Source organism: Phoca vitulina, unplaced genomic scaffold (assembly GCF_004348235.1).
Source record: "Phoca vitulina isolate PV1807 unplaced genomic scaffold, GSC_HSeal_1.0 scaffold8, whole genome shotgun sequence".
Lineage (NCBI taxonomy): Eukaryota > Metazoa > Chordata > Mammalia > Carnivora > Phocidae > Phoca > Phoca vitulina.
The window spans coordinates 35,365,695-35,382,775 of NW_022589711.1; the positions used below are offsets into that span (position 1 = coordinate 35,365,695).

Consider the following 17,081-nt stretch of genomic DNA (forward strand, 5'->3'; position numbering starts at 1 on the left):
AGACATACAGGAAAGTGTACAAACATAAGTATGCAGTCTGATTAATTTTCATGATTACACCAACATATCCAGTACAGATCAAGAACAAAATATTAACAGCATCCCAAATCCTTATTCATGCCCCCTTCCTTTCATTTCCTAAGAATGCCACTATCCAAATTTCTTACACCATAGATTCATTTTATCTGTTGTAAATGTAATCATTTAGCATTTATTCACTTGTATCTAGTTTCTTTGGCTCAACAACATATTGGTGAGTTTTATCCATACTGTTGAGAGTAGATGTAGTTTATTAAATCTCATTGCTATATAATATTCCATTGTGTAAATACCATAACTTATTTATCAATTCTGTTGATTTGCATTTAGGTAATTTTTTGGTTTTGACTATTACAAATAGTGCTTCTATGAACATTAGTGTACATAAAGTGGAGTTAAGTACTCCACTTAACTCATTTCTATTAGATATATATCTAGGAGTAGATTTTTCTGATCATAGGATATGCTTATGTTCAGCTTTTTTTTTTATTAAAGTATAGTTGATACACAATGCTACATTAATTTCAAGTGTAGAACATAGTGATTCAATAATTCTATGTGTCATACTATGCTCATCCCAAGTGTAGCTACCATCTGTCACCATAAATGCTATTACAGTACCATCAACTATAAGGCCAAAGGGTTTTTCATTTTACACTCTCATCAAAGTGTGTATGAATTGTGTTTTCTACATATCTTCACTAAATTTGGTATTGTTTGTATTTCATGTTAGTCATTCTGGTGCATGTGTAGTCTGGGTTTTAATTCGCATTTCTTTGATGACTAAAGAAGTTGAGCATCTTAAATATGTTTATTGGTCATTTAGACATTCTTTTTTATGATGTGCAATTCATATATCTTGCTCAATTTTCTACAGAGTTGTCTGTCTTTGTCTTATTGATTTGTAGAATACAAGTCCTTAGTCATATATATGCATAACAAACATCTTCTCTTACTCTATGGGTTCTCTTTTTACTTCTGAATATGTATCATTTGATAGACTGCAGTTATTAAATATTAAAATAATCTATCACTTCTGATTTTTTTAATCATGTCATATTCCTAAAAAAAGGAATAAAGCATCAAATAACTGTTGATGTATGCCCTACTTAAGAAATCGTTGGCTAGCCCAGCCAAGTAGATGTTCTATAATACTTTATTTTTGAAGTGATGTTCTATCTTTCAAATTTACTTTTTTAAGCATTTGAAATGGATTTTTGTCTCTAGTCTTAGATGGGAGTCAATATGTAATTTTTTCCACATTGATATCTAATTTACACAGCATCATTTATTGGAAAGATAATCTTTTTCCCACACCTATGCACTGTCTATTCCATTTGTCATATATATCAGATGACCATATATGTGTGGGACCATTTCTGACTCTATTTCATTGTATTTCATCTATTTCCTTACCTTTGAATAAATATCACATTGTATTACTTTAGCTTTATATCTGGATAGTAAGTCTTCACTTTATTGCCTTGGCTTTTTTTAGAATCAGCTTGTCAAATCCAGAATTAAAAAAAAAAACTGCTTGAAATTTTATCAGATTTGCATGGAATCTAAAAAATTAGCTTGAAAAGAATTGACATCTTTATGGGTTTTTCTCTTAACTATGGTATGATATATCTTTCCACTTATTTAAGTCTTCTTTTCTTTTTTTTTTCAGATTTGTTTTTTAGATTTCAATAAAGAAGTCTTATATATCATTCAATGGATTTATTCCTATGTATTTCTTTCTTTTTACCTGGGGAGGCTATTGTAAATGGCGTTTTCAGTTTTTTTCCCATTTGCTTATTGAAGATATATAGAAATATAATTGATTTCTTAAAAAGATTTTATTTTTTTAAGACAGTTTTAGGCTTACAGAAAAACTGAGAAAATAGTACAGTGTTCCCATATTATTAACATCTTGCCCAGTTTTCCCTATTATTAACATCTTACATTAGTATGGTACGTTTGTTATAATTAATAAATTAAATTTGATATATTTTTCATAACTAAGGTCCACAGTTTATTCGTATTTCTTGATTTTTAACCTTTTTTTTTGTTTAAGAATCCCACCCCAGACACCACATTACATTTATTTGTCATGCCTCCTTAGGGTCCTCTTAACTATGACAGTTATCTCAGAATTTCCTTGTTTTTGATGACCTTGACTGTTTTCAGGGAATGATCAAGTATTTTGTAGAATTACCCTCTATCAGAATTTGTCTGATCTTGTTCTCATGGCTAGACTCCCCCTTATGGATTTGGGGGAGGAAGACCACAGAGATAAAATACCATTTTAATTACATCATATCAAGTGTACATAACTATCAACTCTTATGTCCACATAAGATACATTTATAATACAGTTAGATTTTCAGGTTTCAGTCTGCACTCCTTGGCATCCCCAAGCTCCTAAATAATTTTTTTAATTGTATACATTAAGGTTCACTTTATGTGCTGTAAGTCTCTATATGTTTTGACAAATGCATAATGTCCTTTATCAGCCATTATAGTATCATACAGAATAGTTTCATTGTCCTAAAAATCCCCTGTATCTCACTTATTCAACTCTTCTCCCTACTCCAAACCCCTGGTCACCACTGATCTTTTTACTGTCTCTATAGTTTTATCTTTTCCAAAATGGCATGCTCTTGGAATCACACAGTGTATAGGCTTCTTAGTTTCTTTCACTTAGCAATATGCATTTAAGGTTTATCCATGGTGTGTGTGTATGTGTGTGTGTGTGTGTGTGTGTTTGTGTGTGTGTAGTTTGATAGCTCATTTCTTTTCATGGCTCAATAATATTCTGTTGTATAGATGTACCATAGTTTACTCATTCACCTATTGAAGTCATCTTGGTTGCTTTACATTTTTGGTGATTATGAATAGGCTGCTATAAACATTTGCAAGTAGGTTTTTATGTGGATATAAGTTTTCAAATCAGGTGGGTAAATACCTAAGAGTACAATTGCTGGATCCCATGGTAAGAGTACATTTAGTTTTGTAAGAAGCTGCCAAACTGTCTTGCAAAGTAGCTGTACCATATTGAATTACAATTGGTACTGAATGAGAGTTCCTGCTGCTCCACATCCTCACCAACATTTAGTATTGTTTTTTTCCTTCCCATTTTAATAAGTGTGTAGTGGAATCTCATTATTGTTTGAATTTGCTATTTTCTAACCACAAGAGATTTCATGCATCTTTTCATGTGCTTATTTGCCATTTATATATCTTATTTGGTGAGGTGTCCGTTCAGATTTTTTGCCTATTTTTTAATTAAGTTGTTTGTTTTCTTATTGTTTTTTTGTATATTTTGTATACAAGTCTACTATGGCCTGAATGTTTATGTCCCCTCAAAATTCATATGCTGAAATTTTAACCCTCTAAGGTTACGGTATAAGTAGGTGGGGCCTTTGGGAAGTGAGTAGGTCAGGAGGGTAGAACCTTCATGAATGGGATTAGATTATAAAAAAAAATCGACATAATTTCCTAGTTCCTAACACCATGTGAGGACACAACAAGAATTCTATGATCCAGAAAAGAGCCCTTACCCAACCATGCTGGCACTCTGATCTTGGACTTCCAGCCTCCAGAACTGTGAGAAACAAATTTCTGTTGTTTATAAACTACCCAGTCTATGTTATAGTAGCCTGAATGGACTATGACAAAGTCCTTTATCAGATATGTGTTTTACAAATACCTCCTTGCAGTCTGTGGCTTGTCTTTATATTCTCCTTACATTGTCTTTCACAAAGCAAAAGTCTTTAATTATAATAAAGTCCAACTTATCACATTTTTTTCATTCATGGATCATACTTCTGGTTTTATATCTAATAATGCATTACCAAACCCAAGGTCACTTAGATTTTGCGTTATGTTTTCTTCTAAGTTTTGAGCTTCTACATTTTTCATTTAGGTCTATAATCCATGTTGAGTTAATTTTTGTTGGGGGTCTGTATTCATTTTTTTTAGCATATGGATATTGTAGTGGGTTGAATAGTATGCCTTTCCGCCTCACCCCCCCCCCCCCCCAACACACTTCTTGTCTATCTAAAATCTCAGAATGTGATCTTATTTAGAAATTGGGTCTTTCCACATAAAATTAAGGTAAGGATCTCAGGATGAAATCACCCTGGGCTAGGTTAAAGAGTCCAAAACACCTTGATTTGGGACTTCTGACCTCTAGATCTGTGAGAAAATAAATTCTATCGTTTCAAGCCATGAAGTCTGTGGTAATTGGTTATAGCAGCCCTAGGAAAATAATCAGACAGTCAATTGTCCCAGCAGCATCATTTGTCAAAAAGACTATCCTTTCTCCATTGAATTTCTTTGCACCATTATCAAAGATCAGTTGACCATATGTATATGGATCCATATCTGGACTCTATTCTGTTCCATTGATGTCTTTGTTCTTTTGGCAATTCCACACTGTATTGATTACTGTAGTTTTAGAGTAAATTTTGAAGTTAAGTAGTGTCAGTCCTTCAACTTTTTTCTTCTCCTTCCATATTATGTTAATTATTCTGGGTCTTTTACTTCTCTATACGAACTTGAGCATCAGTTTGTCAATATCCATAAATAACTTGCTAAGATTTTAATTGGGATTGCATTGAATCTACAGATCAAGTTGGGAAGAAGTGATATCTTCTTTTTTTTAAGATTTTATTTATTTTTGACAGAGAGAGAGAGACAGCGAGAAAGGGAACACAAGCAGGGGGAATGGGAAAGGGAGAAGTAGGCTTCCCGCTGAGCAGGGAGCTCCATGAGGAGTTCTATTGCAGGACCCTGGGATCATGACCTGAGCCGAAGGCAGACGCTTAATGACTGAGCCACCCAGGTGCCCGGGAAGAAGTGATATCTTGACAATATTGAGTCTTCCTATCCATGAACATGGAATATTTCTCATTTACTTAATTCTTCCTTGATTTGTTCATCAGAGTTTTATATTTCCCTCATATAGATCTTGTATGCATTGTTAGATTTATACCTAAGTATTTCATTTGGGGGCTGCTTATTATGTAAATGGTATTGTGTTTTTAATTTCAAATTCCACTTGCTCGTTGTTGATATACAGGAAAGTGACTGACTTTTGTATAATCACCTTGTAATACTACAACTTTGCTATAATTGCTTATTAGTTCTAGAAATTTCTTTTGTTAATTCTTTCTGATTTTCTACATAGATGATCATATCTGTGAACAAAGAGTTTTATGCCTTCCTTTCCGATCTGCATATATTTGATTTCCTTTTCTTGCCTTATTGCATTAGGAAGAGGTTTTAGTATGATATTGGAAAGGAGTGGTGAGAGGTGACATCCTTGCCTCATTCCTGATCTTCAGTGGGAAAGTTTCAAGTTTTGCTAGGTGTAAGTTTGTGTAGATATTCTTTATCAGGTAAAGGAAGTTCCTCTCTATTCCTAGTTTACTAAAATTTATTATGAATTGGTGATGGATTTTATCAAATGCTTTTTCTGAATCTATTGATATGATCATCAAATATGTTCTATTTTAGTCTGTTGATTAAATAAATTACATTAGTTGATTTTCAAATGTTGAACCAGCTTTGTATACCTGGGATGAATCTCACTTGACCATGGGGTATATTTTTTTAATACTTTTTTGGATTCAATTTGTTAATATTTTGTTTAGGATTTTTGCATTATGTTCATAAGAGATATTGGTCTATAGTTTTATTTTCTTGTAATATCTTTAGCATTTTCTTTTTAATTCTTTTTAAAGTTTCCATATTTATTCTTACATTATCCATGCATTCTTGCATGTGTCAACTTTTCCATGAGAGTCTTTACTATATTAATCATAGCTGATTTTAATTCCATCTGATAATTTCAAAATCTGCAATATATTTGAGTGTGGCTTGGACACTTGCTTTGTCTCTTCAGACTTTTTATTCTTGGTTTTTAGCATGCATTATAATTTTTTTTGTTGAAATCTAGACATGATATATCAGATAATAAGAACCAAGGTAAGTAGAGCTTTAGCATGGGTTTTATGTTATTCTGGCAAGGAGTTGAGTTGTGTTTATTATAAGTCTTTGCATCAAGGGTTTCAAATTCATGTAGTTTTTTTGTTTTTGTCTCTTCTGCTGATTTTTAATTTTCCTAAGAACTCCTTGTTAATAAAAGTCCGAGACTTGCAACCATTTCAGCTGTAATCCATTGTCATTTTATTAGATCTCTATTGATGTGGTGATGAAGAGTTAGGAAGGGAAGTATTTTAAAATCTTATGTTCAAATTTCGCTCTTTTGGTGGGCCTATGACCCTTGGCTGTGACCTTCACAAGTTTCCTTGCTTTTTTCCTCCTCCTTTCCCACCTTAGATAAGACAGGAAAGCTAACGGGAACCAGAGTAGGGTCGTTGTCCTTCTACCTATGTAACATAAGGATCTGGTAAAGTCTTTTCCCTGGAGAGTAGGTTTGTTTTTGTTTTTGTTGTTGTTGTTGTTTTTAATAGAAAATGGTTTGGGCTTGTTTCAATATGGTTACTTTCCCCTTCCTTTGTCAAAGATATGAGGTGATTTTTCTTGGTTCTTCACTATAAGAACCTGGAGGGGTTCATGCAAACCTATGGCCTGGAGCCCTGAGGATTTTGTCACCCTCAAGGTAATTCATACTCAACCTCCAGAAAGTCATCAAAATTACCATTACTTGTGTTGGTTAATATATGTTTCAATTTTTGTACTCAATAAATATTTATTGGTTAGGTAGTATGTGCCAGAGACACTTTTAGAAACTACTAATCATTGGTGAAGAAGATAGGAAAGTTCATTTTCTAGTGGGAAAGAGACACATATAAAAAGATAATTATAAAACAGAGAGGTAAGTGCTATGATAAGGGTAAGTCCAAGGTAGTATGAAAGTACATTTCTCTAAATTCATACTGGGTTTTATTTTCAGATTCTCCATACAGAATAAAATACAAAAATAATGAAACAGCTGTATTTGGAGAAAATGTGACCATCTTCTGCAATTTAACAACTCCAGCAGATGTTGTGCAAATTACCTGGCAGAAGATTCAAGGTTCTTTGCCACAAAATATTGGCACATATAGCAGTATATATGGAGAAAAGATTCTTCCACCATACAGAGATCGGCTGCACTGTGAGGTCATTGAACCCAATTCCTCATTCATAACTATCCGTGAAGTAACATTTGAAGATGAAGCCTGCTATAAATGTCTATTTAATGTGTTCCCACACGGCAGCCATGGCGGACAAATCTGCCTTAACATTATAGGTATATAAATGTTTTATGTAGAGTCAAAATTTTGGGGATGTGGTCTTTCAAGGTTAAGGTCCAGACAAAGAATGTTAGAGAAGGAAAGATTACAATAGAGGCCACCCATGCTTTTGTTATACAGCAGAAAAAAAAAAATGGAAGCCAATGATAGTTACGTGACTTTCCCATTTTCACACAGTGCAGGACCAGGCATAATATTTAGGTCTTCTGACCTCTCATCTAACTTTTACACTGCATTGATTTTAATCTGGCAGATAAAGTTCATGAATGGCATCAGAATTTTCAATGGGAAAGAGAGGAAAAGAAAAAGATAGTGGAGAAAATGAAAGAAGAAAGAAGACTTAGAGAATAAGAATTAACAAAATGTTGAGGGAATAGTTACAGTTAGTATCATAGTGTCCCCTCATTATTTTGCTGAAAATTTAAAGTATTGGAGGTTTATATAAGATAATTTTAAGGTTGAATGAAAGTGGAGATAATGAAGCATTTCTCTTAAATTGGAGTATAGTAGATGTAAGAGATGGAATTGTGAGATTTTGCAAAATATGAGGAGAGGTGTCTGAAAGGGACATGCTTCAACATTTTGTCATCATATAAATATTTGGGGAAGTCTATCTTTAACACCTTAGAAATCAGGTATGACATATATTTTATATTTAATTTTGTGTCTCCTTTTTTGTCTCAGCTGTATCTGAATTAAAAACTGAACTCCAGTCTAATCTTGACTCTGAAGATTTTCTTGGATTTATTTACTCAGCTGTGGGAAAACCTGTTCCTCAAATATCTCTTTTCCCATCACAAGTCTTGATTAATCCACCAGAGGAATACTTTGCTCAGAACCCAAATGGCACGGTGACTATCACTAAAATGTACAACATCTCCTTGGAGACTGTGAGGTCCCTAGGTCTCCAATATCTGACTGTGCGCATGGATCATCCTCTAAGGAATGAAGAAAAGATTGTTCCGTTGTCAGTCAAACAAGAATGTAAGTAGAAGTAATAATCAACAAGGGGAAATGTTCTAAAAATTCATATCAGAAGTGTGTGTGTACTCATCTATTTTTAGAAATGTTAAGTCATTGTGATCTATATGCATGGTTAAAAGAATCAAGTAATGAAAACGTTCTCTAACCCAGTTCTGCTTCCAAAGGTAACTGTTCTTAAATGGCAAATTTTTAACTGATCTCTCTTAATTGCTTTCCACTGAATTTCTTCCACAGTCAGTGAAGACCAGGTTCACTTACATCTCCTTCAACTTTTCCTCCTCCCAATATAGTTCCTTTCTTCCCAATACAGTTCTTTTGCTGATTACCTCTGCAACCTTCAACAATGTGGTTAAACTTATTTTTGTGTCATCCACCATAGAAAGTCTCTCTTAGCTGCCCATTTTTCCTTGCCTATCTTCCACCTAAGCTCTGTCAATTGTACCCTCTGTTTCAAAGCCATAGTTAAACAAGGTATGATTTTCTTTAAAAATTTAAGTAATAATTTAAATATATTTATGTTTTTGTATTTATATAATACAATTTCTTATAAAATTTAAATAATTGTTTTTATATTTCACCTAATCTTCTGACACTGGAGCATTTTGTGTAAATACTGGAATATTTGGGTTTTCATCTACCATCTTACTATTTGTTTTCTATTATTTGACCTGTTTTATGTCCCTTTCTGTCTCTTCCTGAATTCTTTTGGGTTATTTATTTCTGTTTCATTTACCTCCTCCATTAATTTGTTAACTATACATTTCTGAATAGTTTAAGTGGTTGACTTGGAGACTACAACATACATCTCTTGACTTATTAAAGCCAATATAATTTATTATTTTTACTACTTTTCAGATAATGCAATGAGCTTATATGAATTATCACTCTTGGTGCTGTCGTTTTGTGCATTTCATTTCATTTATTCATTCATTTATTTATTTATTAATTTAAATTTTTGTTTGTTTGAATATAGTTGACACACAGTGTTTTATTAGTTTCTGGTGTATGTTTTGTTCATTTTAATTCTTTATATATATATATATTTAAATGCCAAAATATATTATTGTTGTTGTTATTCATAGTAATATTCTTCTAGATTTATCCTTTCTATTGTTTTTTATTTCTTTGTCTATGTTCAAACTTTTATTTTTCTTCTGCCTAAAGAATTCTCTTTAGTTTTTTCCTTAGTGAAGATGTATAGATGACCAATTCTTTTAATATTTTTGGTCGTAAAATGCTTTAGCTTTTGAAGTACATTTTTGTAGGATTTTTGATTCCAGTTTTGATAGTTATTTTATTTTTTTCATCACTTTGACAATGGTATTTTACTGGCTTCTGACTTTCATTATTACCTTTGAAAAGGTATATGTCAGTTTTATGGCTGGTCCTTTGAAAGGAATGTATCTCCCCTTCACCCCTACTGCTTTTAAGACTTTCTCCTTGTATTTATTTTACATTAGTTTTATTGTTAGTGTTTTGGTATCCATGCTTTGTATTTATCTTGCTTGCATTTTCCTAAGCTGCTTGAGTCTGTGGGTTAATGTCCCTCATCACTTTTGGAAAATGTGTAAACTCAAGAAAATGGTGAGGATAACATTCCTCCATAATTTGTTACAATCATCCAAGAACCAAAAAGCATCACTAGCCATCAATGATATTGAATCACAAAGTTTGAATGAATGAAGGAGACATCACATCTTTTGGAAGTTTAACAGCTTTTCTACATAACCAGCTATGGGAATATTGGAATAAGTAGCCTAGTACGTAGTCCGGATGGGCTAACCATAACCTCATTAGTTATCTCATTAGTCTCTGAATTAAACAACCTATGGCCTAACCTAAATAAAGCACAAAAAATGACTATCACAAAATGAAACTACTATAAAGCATAATATACTCAGGCCAACATAAATTATTCTTCCATTGTTTTCAGCCTCCCCAGGTTAGCATGACCTGGTTCAAGTAGAGTCAACTCTGCTGTAGAATTAGAACAGTGGGCAATTTCCCTAGTGACTCTGTAGTGATGATAACAGGCCACAGGATCCATCCTATGGTCCAACAATGCTGTTTCATGTGATTAATAGTTTGCTTGTTACACCACTTTAGTTTAACCACCTTTCTGCCCACAGATCTTGTAGAGTATTCCTCCATTGTCTTTGATCATCCATTGTTATTGCTGAGAAGCCAAATGTCAATCAGATAATTGTAATAGTAAATATTACTGTATCTTCTCTTTGATAATATGGTATTTTCTCTTTATCCTTAGAGTTCTGAAACTTCCTAGTGCTATTTTTAAGGTATCTTATCTTATTTTTAATACTTTAATGTAATTGCCATTTGGTGAGCTCACTCAATTTGGAGACTCAAATCCTTCAACTCTGAATATTTTCTCATTTCTTTGAGAATTTTACACCTGTTCACTTAATTTATTCTCTTTTTATAAACTTTGATTAAGTGGGCATTAAAACATTTCAATTGAATTTTATTTTCTTCTTAAAAAATGTCTCTTTTTCTTTTCCTCATAATATCAGGGAGATTTTTAAAAATTATCTTTAAACTCTTTCATTCATTTTTCCCTTCTTTTGACAGATTTATAATTTTGAATTGCTTTTACAACTTAAGATTAATTTTATAAATTAAAATTGATTTAATTTTTTTATACCCAATTTTCCTGCTTTATGAAAGTAATATCTTGTCAAATCTATCTGGGAATAATAATTTAGAAATCCTGTTTCTTTAATTATCTCTTCCACCCTGCCCCCGGACTTACTACCACCTTTATTTATTTATTTATTTATTTATTTATTTATTTATAATTTTAAGAAGGCTCTATGCCTAATGTGGGGCTTGAACTCACAACCCTGAGATTAAGAGTCTACACGCTCTACTGACCGAGCCACCCGGGTGCTCCCCATCATTTTAATTTTATGTTTCTTTTACTCGGTCTTTCTCACTTTGATTACAAGTTTTATTCAAAGTCTAGTGAGCTCTGACTGGAGGATTACAGAATCTTTATTTGGTTAATTGTATCTTGTAAAGAATGACTTCTGTTTGTAGAAAGCAGGCTGTTGCTTTCTACAGTTAGCCAGGAGACTCCAAAAGCCAGAATGTAGAGGCCTGTACTCTGGGCCTATGACTCCCTACCTTAGTTATTTCCAGGATATTCATTAAATTACTTAACTGCCCCTTTCTTCTCTCTCTCTCTCTCTCTCTCTCTCTTTTTTTTTTTTTTTGGCTGAAGGTTACGTACACCTGCCTCTCCAGAATTGTGATTTCAGATACGGAAATAGGTGCTTTCGACTGTAAGTTTCATTCTGTGATTCACCCCTCCTTCTTTTGCCATCTGAGTTCTAATGCTCTCCAGGTTCTGCAGGGCTGTCTCTGCAGGTGTAAGCTGCTTTTTGCATACATGAGCTTGCAGCTTCTCATCCTACACCTTCATAAGCCTTTCCTCTATCCACTTTACAACTTTTGTAAATTTGTTGAAATCTCTTGCCAAAGAAGATCATTCTCCTATTTGTTGTTTTTCATTTAATCAATTTATTTTTGTTACTATAATTTTAATGAAGTCCTAAGAAGGAGTAGAGGTAAATATTTTTGTTATGTGTATTTCTTGAAACTGAGGTTAATCAGCTCCTTTTTTCCTGGAAAATTTCCCCAAATCATGAGATTGGAATATGCCCATTGAATAGCATATGTATCTCCCATCAATCTATTGGCTGGACTATTATATTAATTTCACTTCTCACTGAGCTACAAATGTCTGTAAAGGAGTAACTTATCAATTTAGAAGAGAATTCTTCCTTGCTTAGCTTTGCAACAAATATTAGGGATATAAATTCCTGATTCTATTGAAATCTTCTATAGAGCTTTTATTCCCATGCTTTATTATTGCTGATTTCAGGGCTCTGTTCACATTTTAGGCCCATTCAGCCTCCTTTGCCCATTTTGAATGAGTTATGTAGTATCTCATTGAAAAAGAACATAATTAAAACTAAAAACTGAGACAAAATGATGTCTGAACAGTCAAAAATAAATAGCACAAAGTTTCTCACATGGATTTTCCTAATAGTATCAGGGAAGAAGAAATTGCTAGCAAGAATTTCTCTTCAATGATAATGAAAAATTGAAAGCAGCAAATTAAAAAGAAGTAAGAGGTTACAATGAACAGAAAAATGACCTCAATCAGAAAGAGGACCCCACAATCTTCCAGAAGCAGACCTAAGAATACGAAATGCACAATAATTCATACCATTTTAATGTAAGTGCCGATTTCCTTGAGGTCCATCCACAAAGTATATAGGTTCATTTTTATATCTAAGAACTAGCAGAAATACTCATGATGACCTTTGGTTAAACTTATGTTGCAATGAAAAATGTAAATTATATTCAGAAGGCTACATAGAAAGAAGTGGATTTGTAATACAATTTAGGAACACCATGGTCAAAATAGCTACTATGAAGTGTTGATACTTAAAATTTCATACTCTGTTTTTTTCATAAGACTGCAGGCTCTAGAATCAGACAGAACCAAACTTGCTTCCCAATTTTGCCACTTAATCACTATGTATCTTTGGGCCATTTTCTTAATGTCTCAGAGCCTCTGTTTTCCCATCTGAACCTAATAATCTTACTCACTTAGTTGATGTAAATAATCCTTACAAAATGCTTATCACATTGCTTAACACATTAATCTTAAATACTGATTATTATCATTATAAATTTGTTTTCTGAGGTTTTTGCAGATTCTTTGAAAATTCCATTTTAGTAATTGAGTACTATTTCATTGTGACTACATTATATTTTTCTTTAAACATCTTCTTTTGTCGAATATTTGGGTGGTCTGATCTTTTTTCCTTCTTCTTGAGTGTCGTAAAATGGTATTAAATATCATCTGTCTTCAATTTGAATATACATTAGTATATTCTTTTATAAAATTGATTATGGCAAATAATCTCATAGTATCAATTTGAATGTCAATGAAGCAATGGCAAATCAAGAGAGTGTTGCAGATACAAAGTGCCAAAATGACAGTACAATGTACGGAAATTAAGCATAGTCACAAAGAACATGTTTCTGGTTTGTGTCTTTCAGGTACTTCTGGTTCTTCTTTTTGGTTGCGTACAGTTAGTCCACTCATAATTTTGTTATGTATTTCATTGATCATTGTCCATCTTGTCCGGAGAAAGAAAAAGTAAGTTGCATTACTACTTCTCTATGAAAGGGAAGGTGGGTAAAATAGGGCTAGTTTTAAATATGAAAAAAAGACATTTCAAGGGCTTTGGCAAAATTCGTCATGGAAAGAATGATGATGGAAAACTCTTTTCCATTTACTTAGTAATTCTTGCAGTCAAGAGTTTATCCCTGGTTAAATGATATCCTAGTTGGGATTGTATAAAGGTAGACTGTTAGTCATTTATGCTGATGGTAAATTGAGCTTACAAATCTTCCTTTAGAAGAAATTTTGAAGGAGAGAGCATATGAACTTCAGACTATTGGTGGGAGGGTCCACTGACTGCGGAACAAAGCTGAGATTGGAGGCTTGAGATAAATCTACCTCACAAAACCACAGTAGGATGAAAGTGGTCTTACTATACAGGACTAATATATTAAAATATCTTTTTATTTATTCAACAAATACTTCTTGAGTGCCTATATATTGCTATGCATTATTCTCAGTGAGGGCAAAAGAAGCACAACTAAAACAGGCAAGTTTTAGAAGTGTATGTCTCAGTAGGGAGAGGTGGTCAATGAAAATTTACATAGAAACAAGAGAACACCGGGTGGTGATATGCACTATTTAAAAAATAAAGCAGAATGAAGTAATTGAAAGAGACTATGGGACTAGTTTATATTGAGTGGTCTCTCTGAGAAGCTGACATTTAAATTGGGAAACCTGAGTAAGAAAAGAGTTTTGAGTGACATTCTCGAGAAGAGTATTCCAGACAAAAAAGGAAGAGTTATTGTAGGTCCTGAGGTGGGAATGACCTGGGTGTGTCCCAAGACAAAATGAAGTCAGTGTGCATAGAGCAATGATTTAGAAATAGAGATGGGGTTTAGAACAGGTAAGGCCCTCAGGCCTTGAAAGGCGTTTGGGATTTTTACTACTTGCAATACCAATCTATTGAAGTATTTAAAACAAAGGGACACAAGGATCAGATTTACACTTTAAAAAGATCTCTCTCACTGGAATGTGGACAAAGTTTCTTAGAATTCAAGGATGAATGCAAGGAGGTTTTTAAAGAGGTGATTGCCAGAGTCAAGATGGGAGTCAACAGTGGTCTGGACTAGGGTGGTAGCACTGGGAATTGAGGAATTAGGGAGAGGTTTAGGATGACAAGATTTGCAGCTGGATAGATGTGGATAGAGGGGAAATGGGGGGAAATTATCTTGATGATTCTAAACATTTCGGCATAGATTGAATAAACCTTTTATAAATGGGGAAAAATTCAAGGAAGAACAAATTTTGAGGGAGGATCAAGAGTTCTGTTTTGAACATGTTAATTTTTAAATGCCTATTTGAGATCCAAGAGAATATGTCAACTATGTACGAATCTGGAATTTACAGAGCAGATGAGACCAGAGGTACAAATTTGGGAGTGTAGTGGGTATCAACAGGACAAATCATAAGTTACGACTCTCACTATTATAGCGTAGAAATAAACTTCAAGTTCTGTTAATGGAGTATTTTTATGCTGAATTAAGCATTGAAAAGATATTTTGATCAATCTCTAAAGAGATCTTAATCTTCCAATTTTTTATTCATAGAATACTCTTATAATCTATTGCCATTAGGGGGAGTGTTTGGGCTTTCTTCATCTTATGGATCTATCAATGTCATCACACCTATAGGTCAGAGAATGCGCTTAAAACCACACCCCAGCTCAGACAGCCTGATGTGGAATCCTTAGTGAGCCACTCTCTTCCTGCACACAGGTAATTGGTAGGTGTGTGATTTTTGCTGTCATTGGGCATACTTCAAATTTAAGACTTAACCTTCCATATTAAATCATCCATTCGGTAGCAGCAATTACCATTTTAAAAATAAATGGAACCATATATTTGTTTATATAATCCAGTTTCATGAACTAGTGGGTTCAAGTGAAATGGTATTAATATTAATGACTGAATGTTTCTATTCATTCCCTGATTCAGGACCCCTAGTTGAATGACTGCTTTGATTTTGCTTTTTTTTTGAGTATTAATAAGTATGAGCATGTCTTCATATATTTCTTAGCCATTCAGGCTTCCCTTTCTGTGAAGTTCTTATCTATATCTTCATGTAATTTCTGGTTGGTCGTCTGTATTTGCAGAAATTCTTTATATTCTAGATTCTTTATGTACTAGATAGTGATTACTTTTCCCTATTTAGCACCACACTACTAAATTTTTCAGTTATATCATTAAAAGAGCAGAAATCTTTGATGCTTTAATGTTGTTAAATCCATCAATTTTTTCACCTAACACTTTGAGTTTGGGGACCTATTTAAGAAGTCGTCATTCACGTAAGTTCACAAAAATGTAATCACATTTACTAGCTTCATATTCTTCTATTTCATATTTAGGTCTTTTAACCTTTGTACATAATGTAGGAATGACATATATTGTTAATTTTCATCATGTAACGAGCCAGATTTCCTAACATCACTTATATACAATCCGTCCTTTTCCTTATTGATGAGCTCTGTTTTTAGCTCTCTCAGGTAGAGAGTTTTGTTCCATTGTTGAATTTTTTGTTTCTTCATGATTGCATATAGTTTTTATTATTATGGTCTTTTGTTATGTTGAAATGTGGTAGGGAGAGATCCCTTTTTGTGTTTTTTAAAGATGTATCTATTCAGGGATACACATACACACACCGTGAAATAAGTTTATTTCATTAAAAAATATAGCTGGAATTTTGGTTAGTCTTACACTGAATTGATAGATTAATTTAATTTAGAGAGCATTGATATCTTTACAGTGTAATTTACTCCACCCATAAATATGCTAATTCATTTATTCAAGTCTTTCTGAATGTCTTTTAGGAAAGTTTTAAAATTTTCTCTCTGTAGGTTTTGTGTAATTTTTGCTAAATTAATTCCTCAGTACTTTTAATTTGTTCACTATGATGAATGGTATCTTTTTTTTTTTTAAAGAATTTATTTATTTGAGAGAGAGCGAGCATGAGAGAAAGAAATCACGCAGGGTAGAGGGGCAGAGGGAGAATCAGACTCCTTGCTGAGCAGGGAGCCGGATACCGGACTCCATCCCGGGACCCTGGGATCATGACCTGAGCCGAAGGCAGCCGCTTAACCAACTGAGCCACCCAGGTGTCTCTGGTATCTTATTTTTTTTAATGAAAATTTCTAGCTGGTTATTAATGATTTAGGAACAGTTCTGGATTTTTTAGGCTAACCTATATTTGGAAACCTTGCTAAACTCTTTATTAGTTAAAAGTTTTTCTGTTTATCTAAAAGTTTTCTATGTAGATAATCATCTCTTGTGCACTCAATGACATTTTTGCTTCTTCCTTTCTATTCTTTATACCTCTTTTTTATATTAAATAACACCAGTTACCTTTGTCTTGCTTTTCTGAAATTAAAGACTGTGTTTTAAATTTCTGAAGTATGGTATTTGCTGCAGTGTTTGGCTATTTTTTTTTTTTTTTTTTTTTAAAGATTTTATTTATTTGACAGAGAGAGACACAGCGAGAGAGGGAACACAAGCAGGGGGAGTGGGAGAGGGAGAAGCAGGCTTCCCGCGGAGCAGGGAGCCCGATATGGGGCTCGATCCCAGGACCCTGGGATCATGACCTGATCCGAAGGC

At 33.4% G+C, this 17,081-nt stretch overlaps 1 protein-coding gene across 1 annotated transcript in view; it reads left to right on the plus strand.

Annotated features, from left to right (window-relative positions):
- LOC116633534 (OX-2 membrane glycoprotein-like) overlaps positions 1 to 17,081 on the plus strand; it is a 29,599-nt gene that overhangs the window by 2,068 nt on the left and 10,450 nt on the right. Inside the window, exons 2-5 of the mRNA XM_032406137.1 lie at positions 6,947 to 7,285; positions 7,974 to 8,273; positions 13,368 to 13,467; positions 15,126 to 15,216. Coding sequence (XP_032262028.1) covers positions 6,947 to 7,285; positions 7,974 to 8,273; positions 13,368 to 13,467; positions 15,126 to 15,213 — 827 coding nt within the window. The 3' untranslated portion in view covers positions 15,214 to 15,216. The remainder of the gene's footprint in view (positions 1 to 6,946; positions 7,286 to 7,973; positions 8,274 to 13,367; positions 13,468 to 15,125; positions 15,217 to 17,081) is intronic.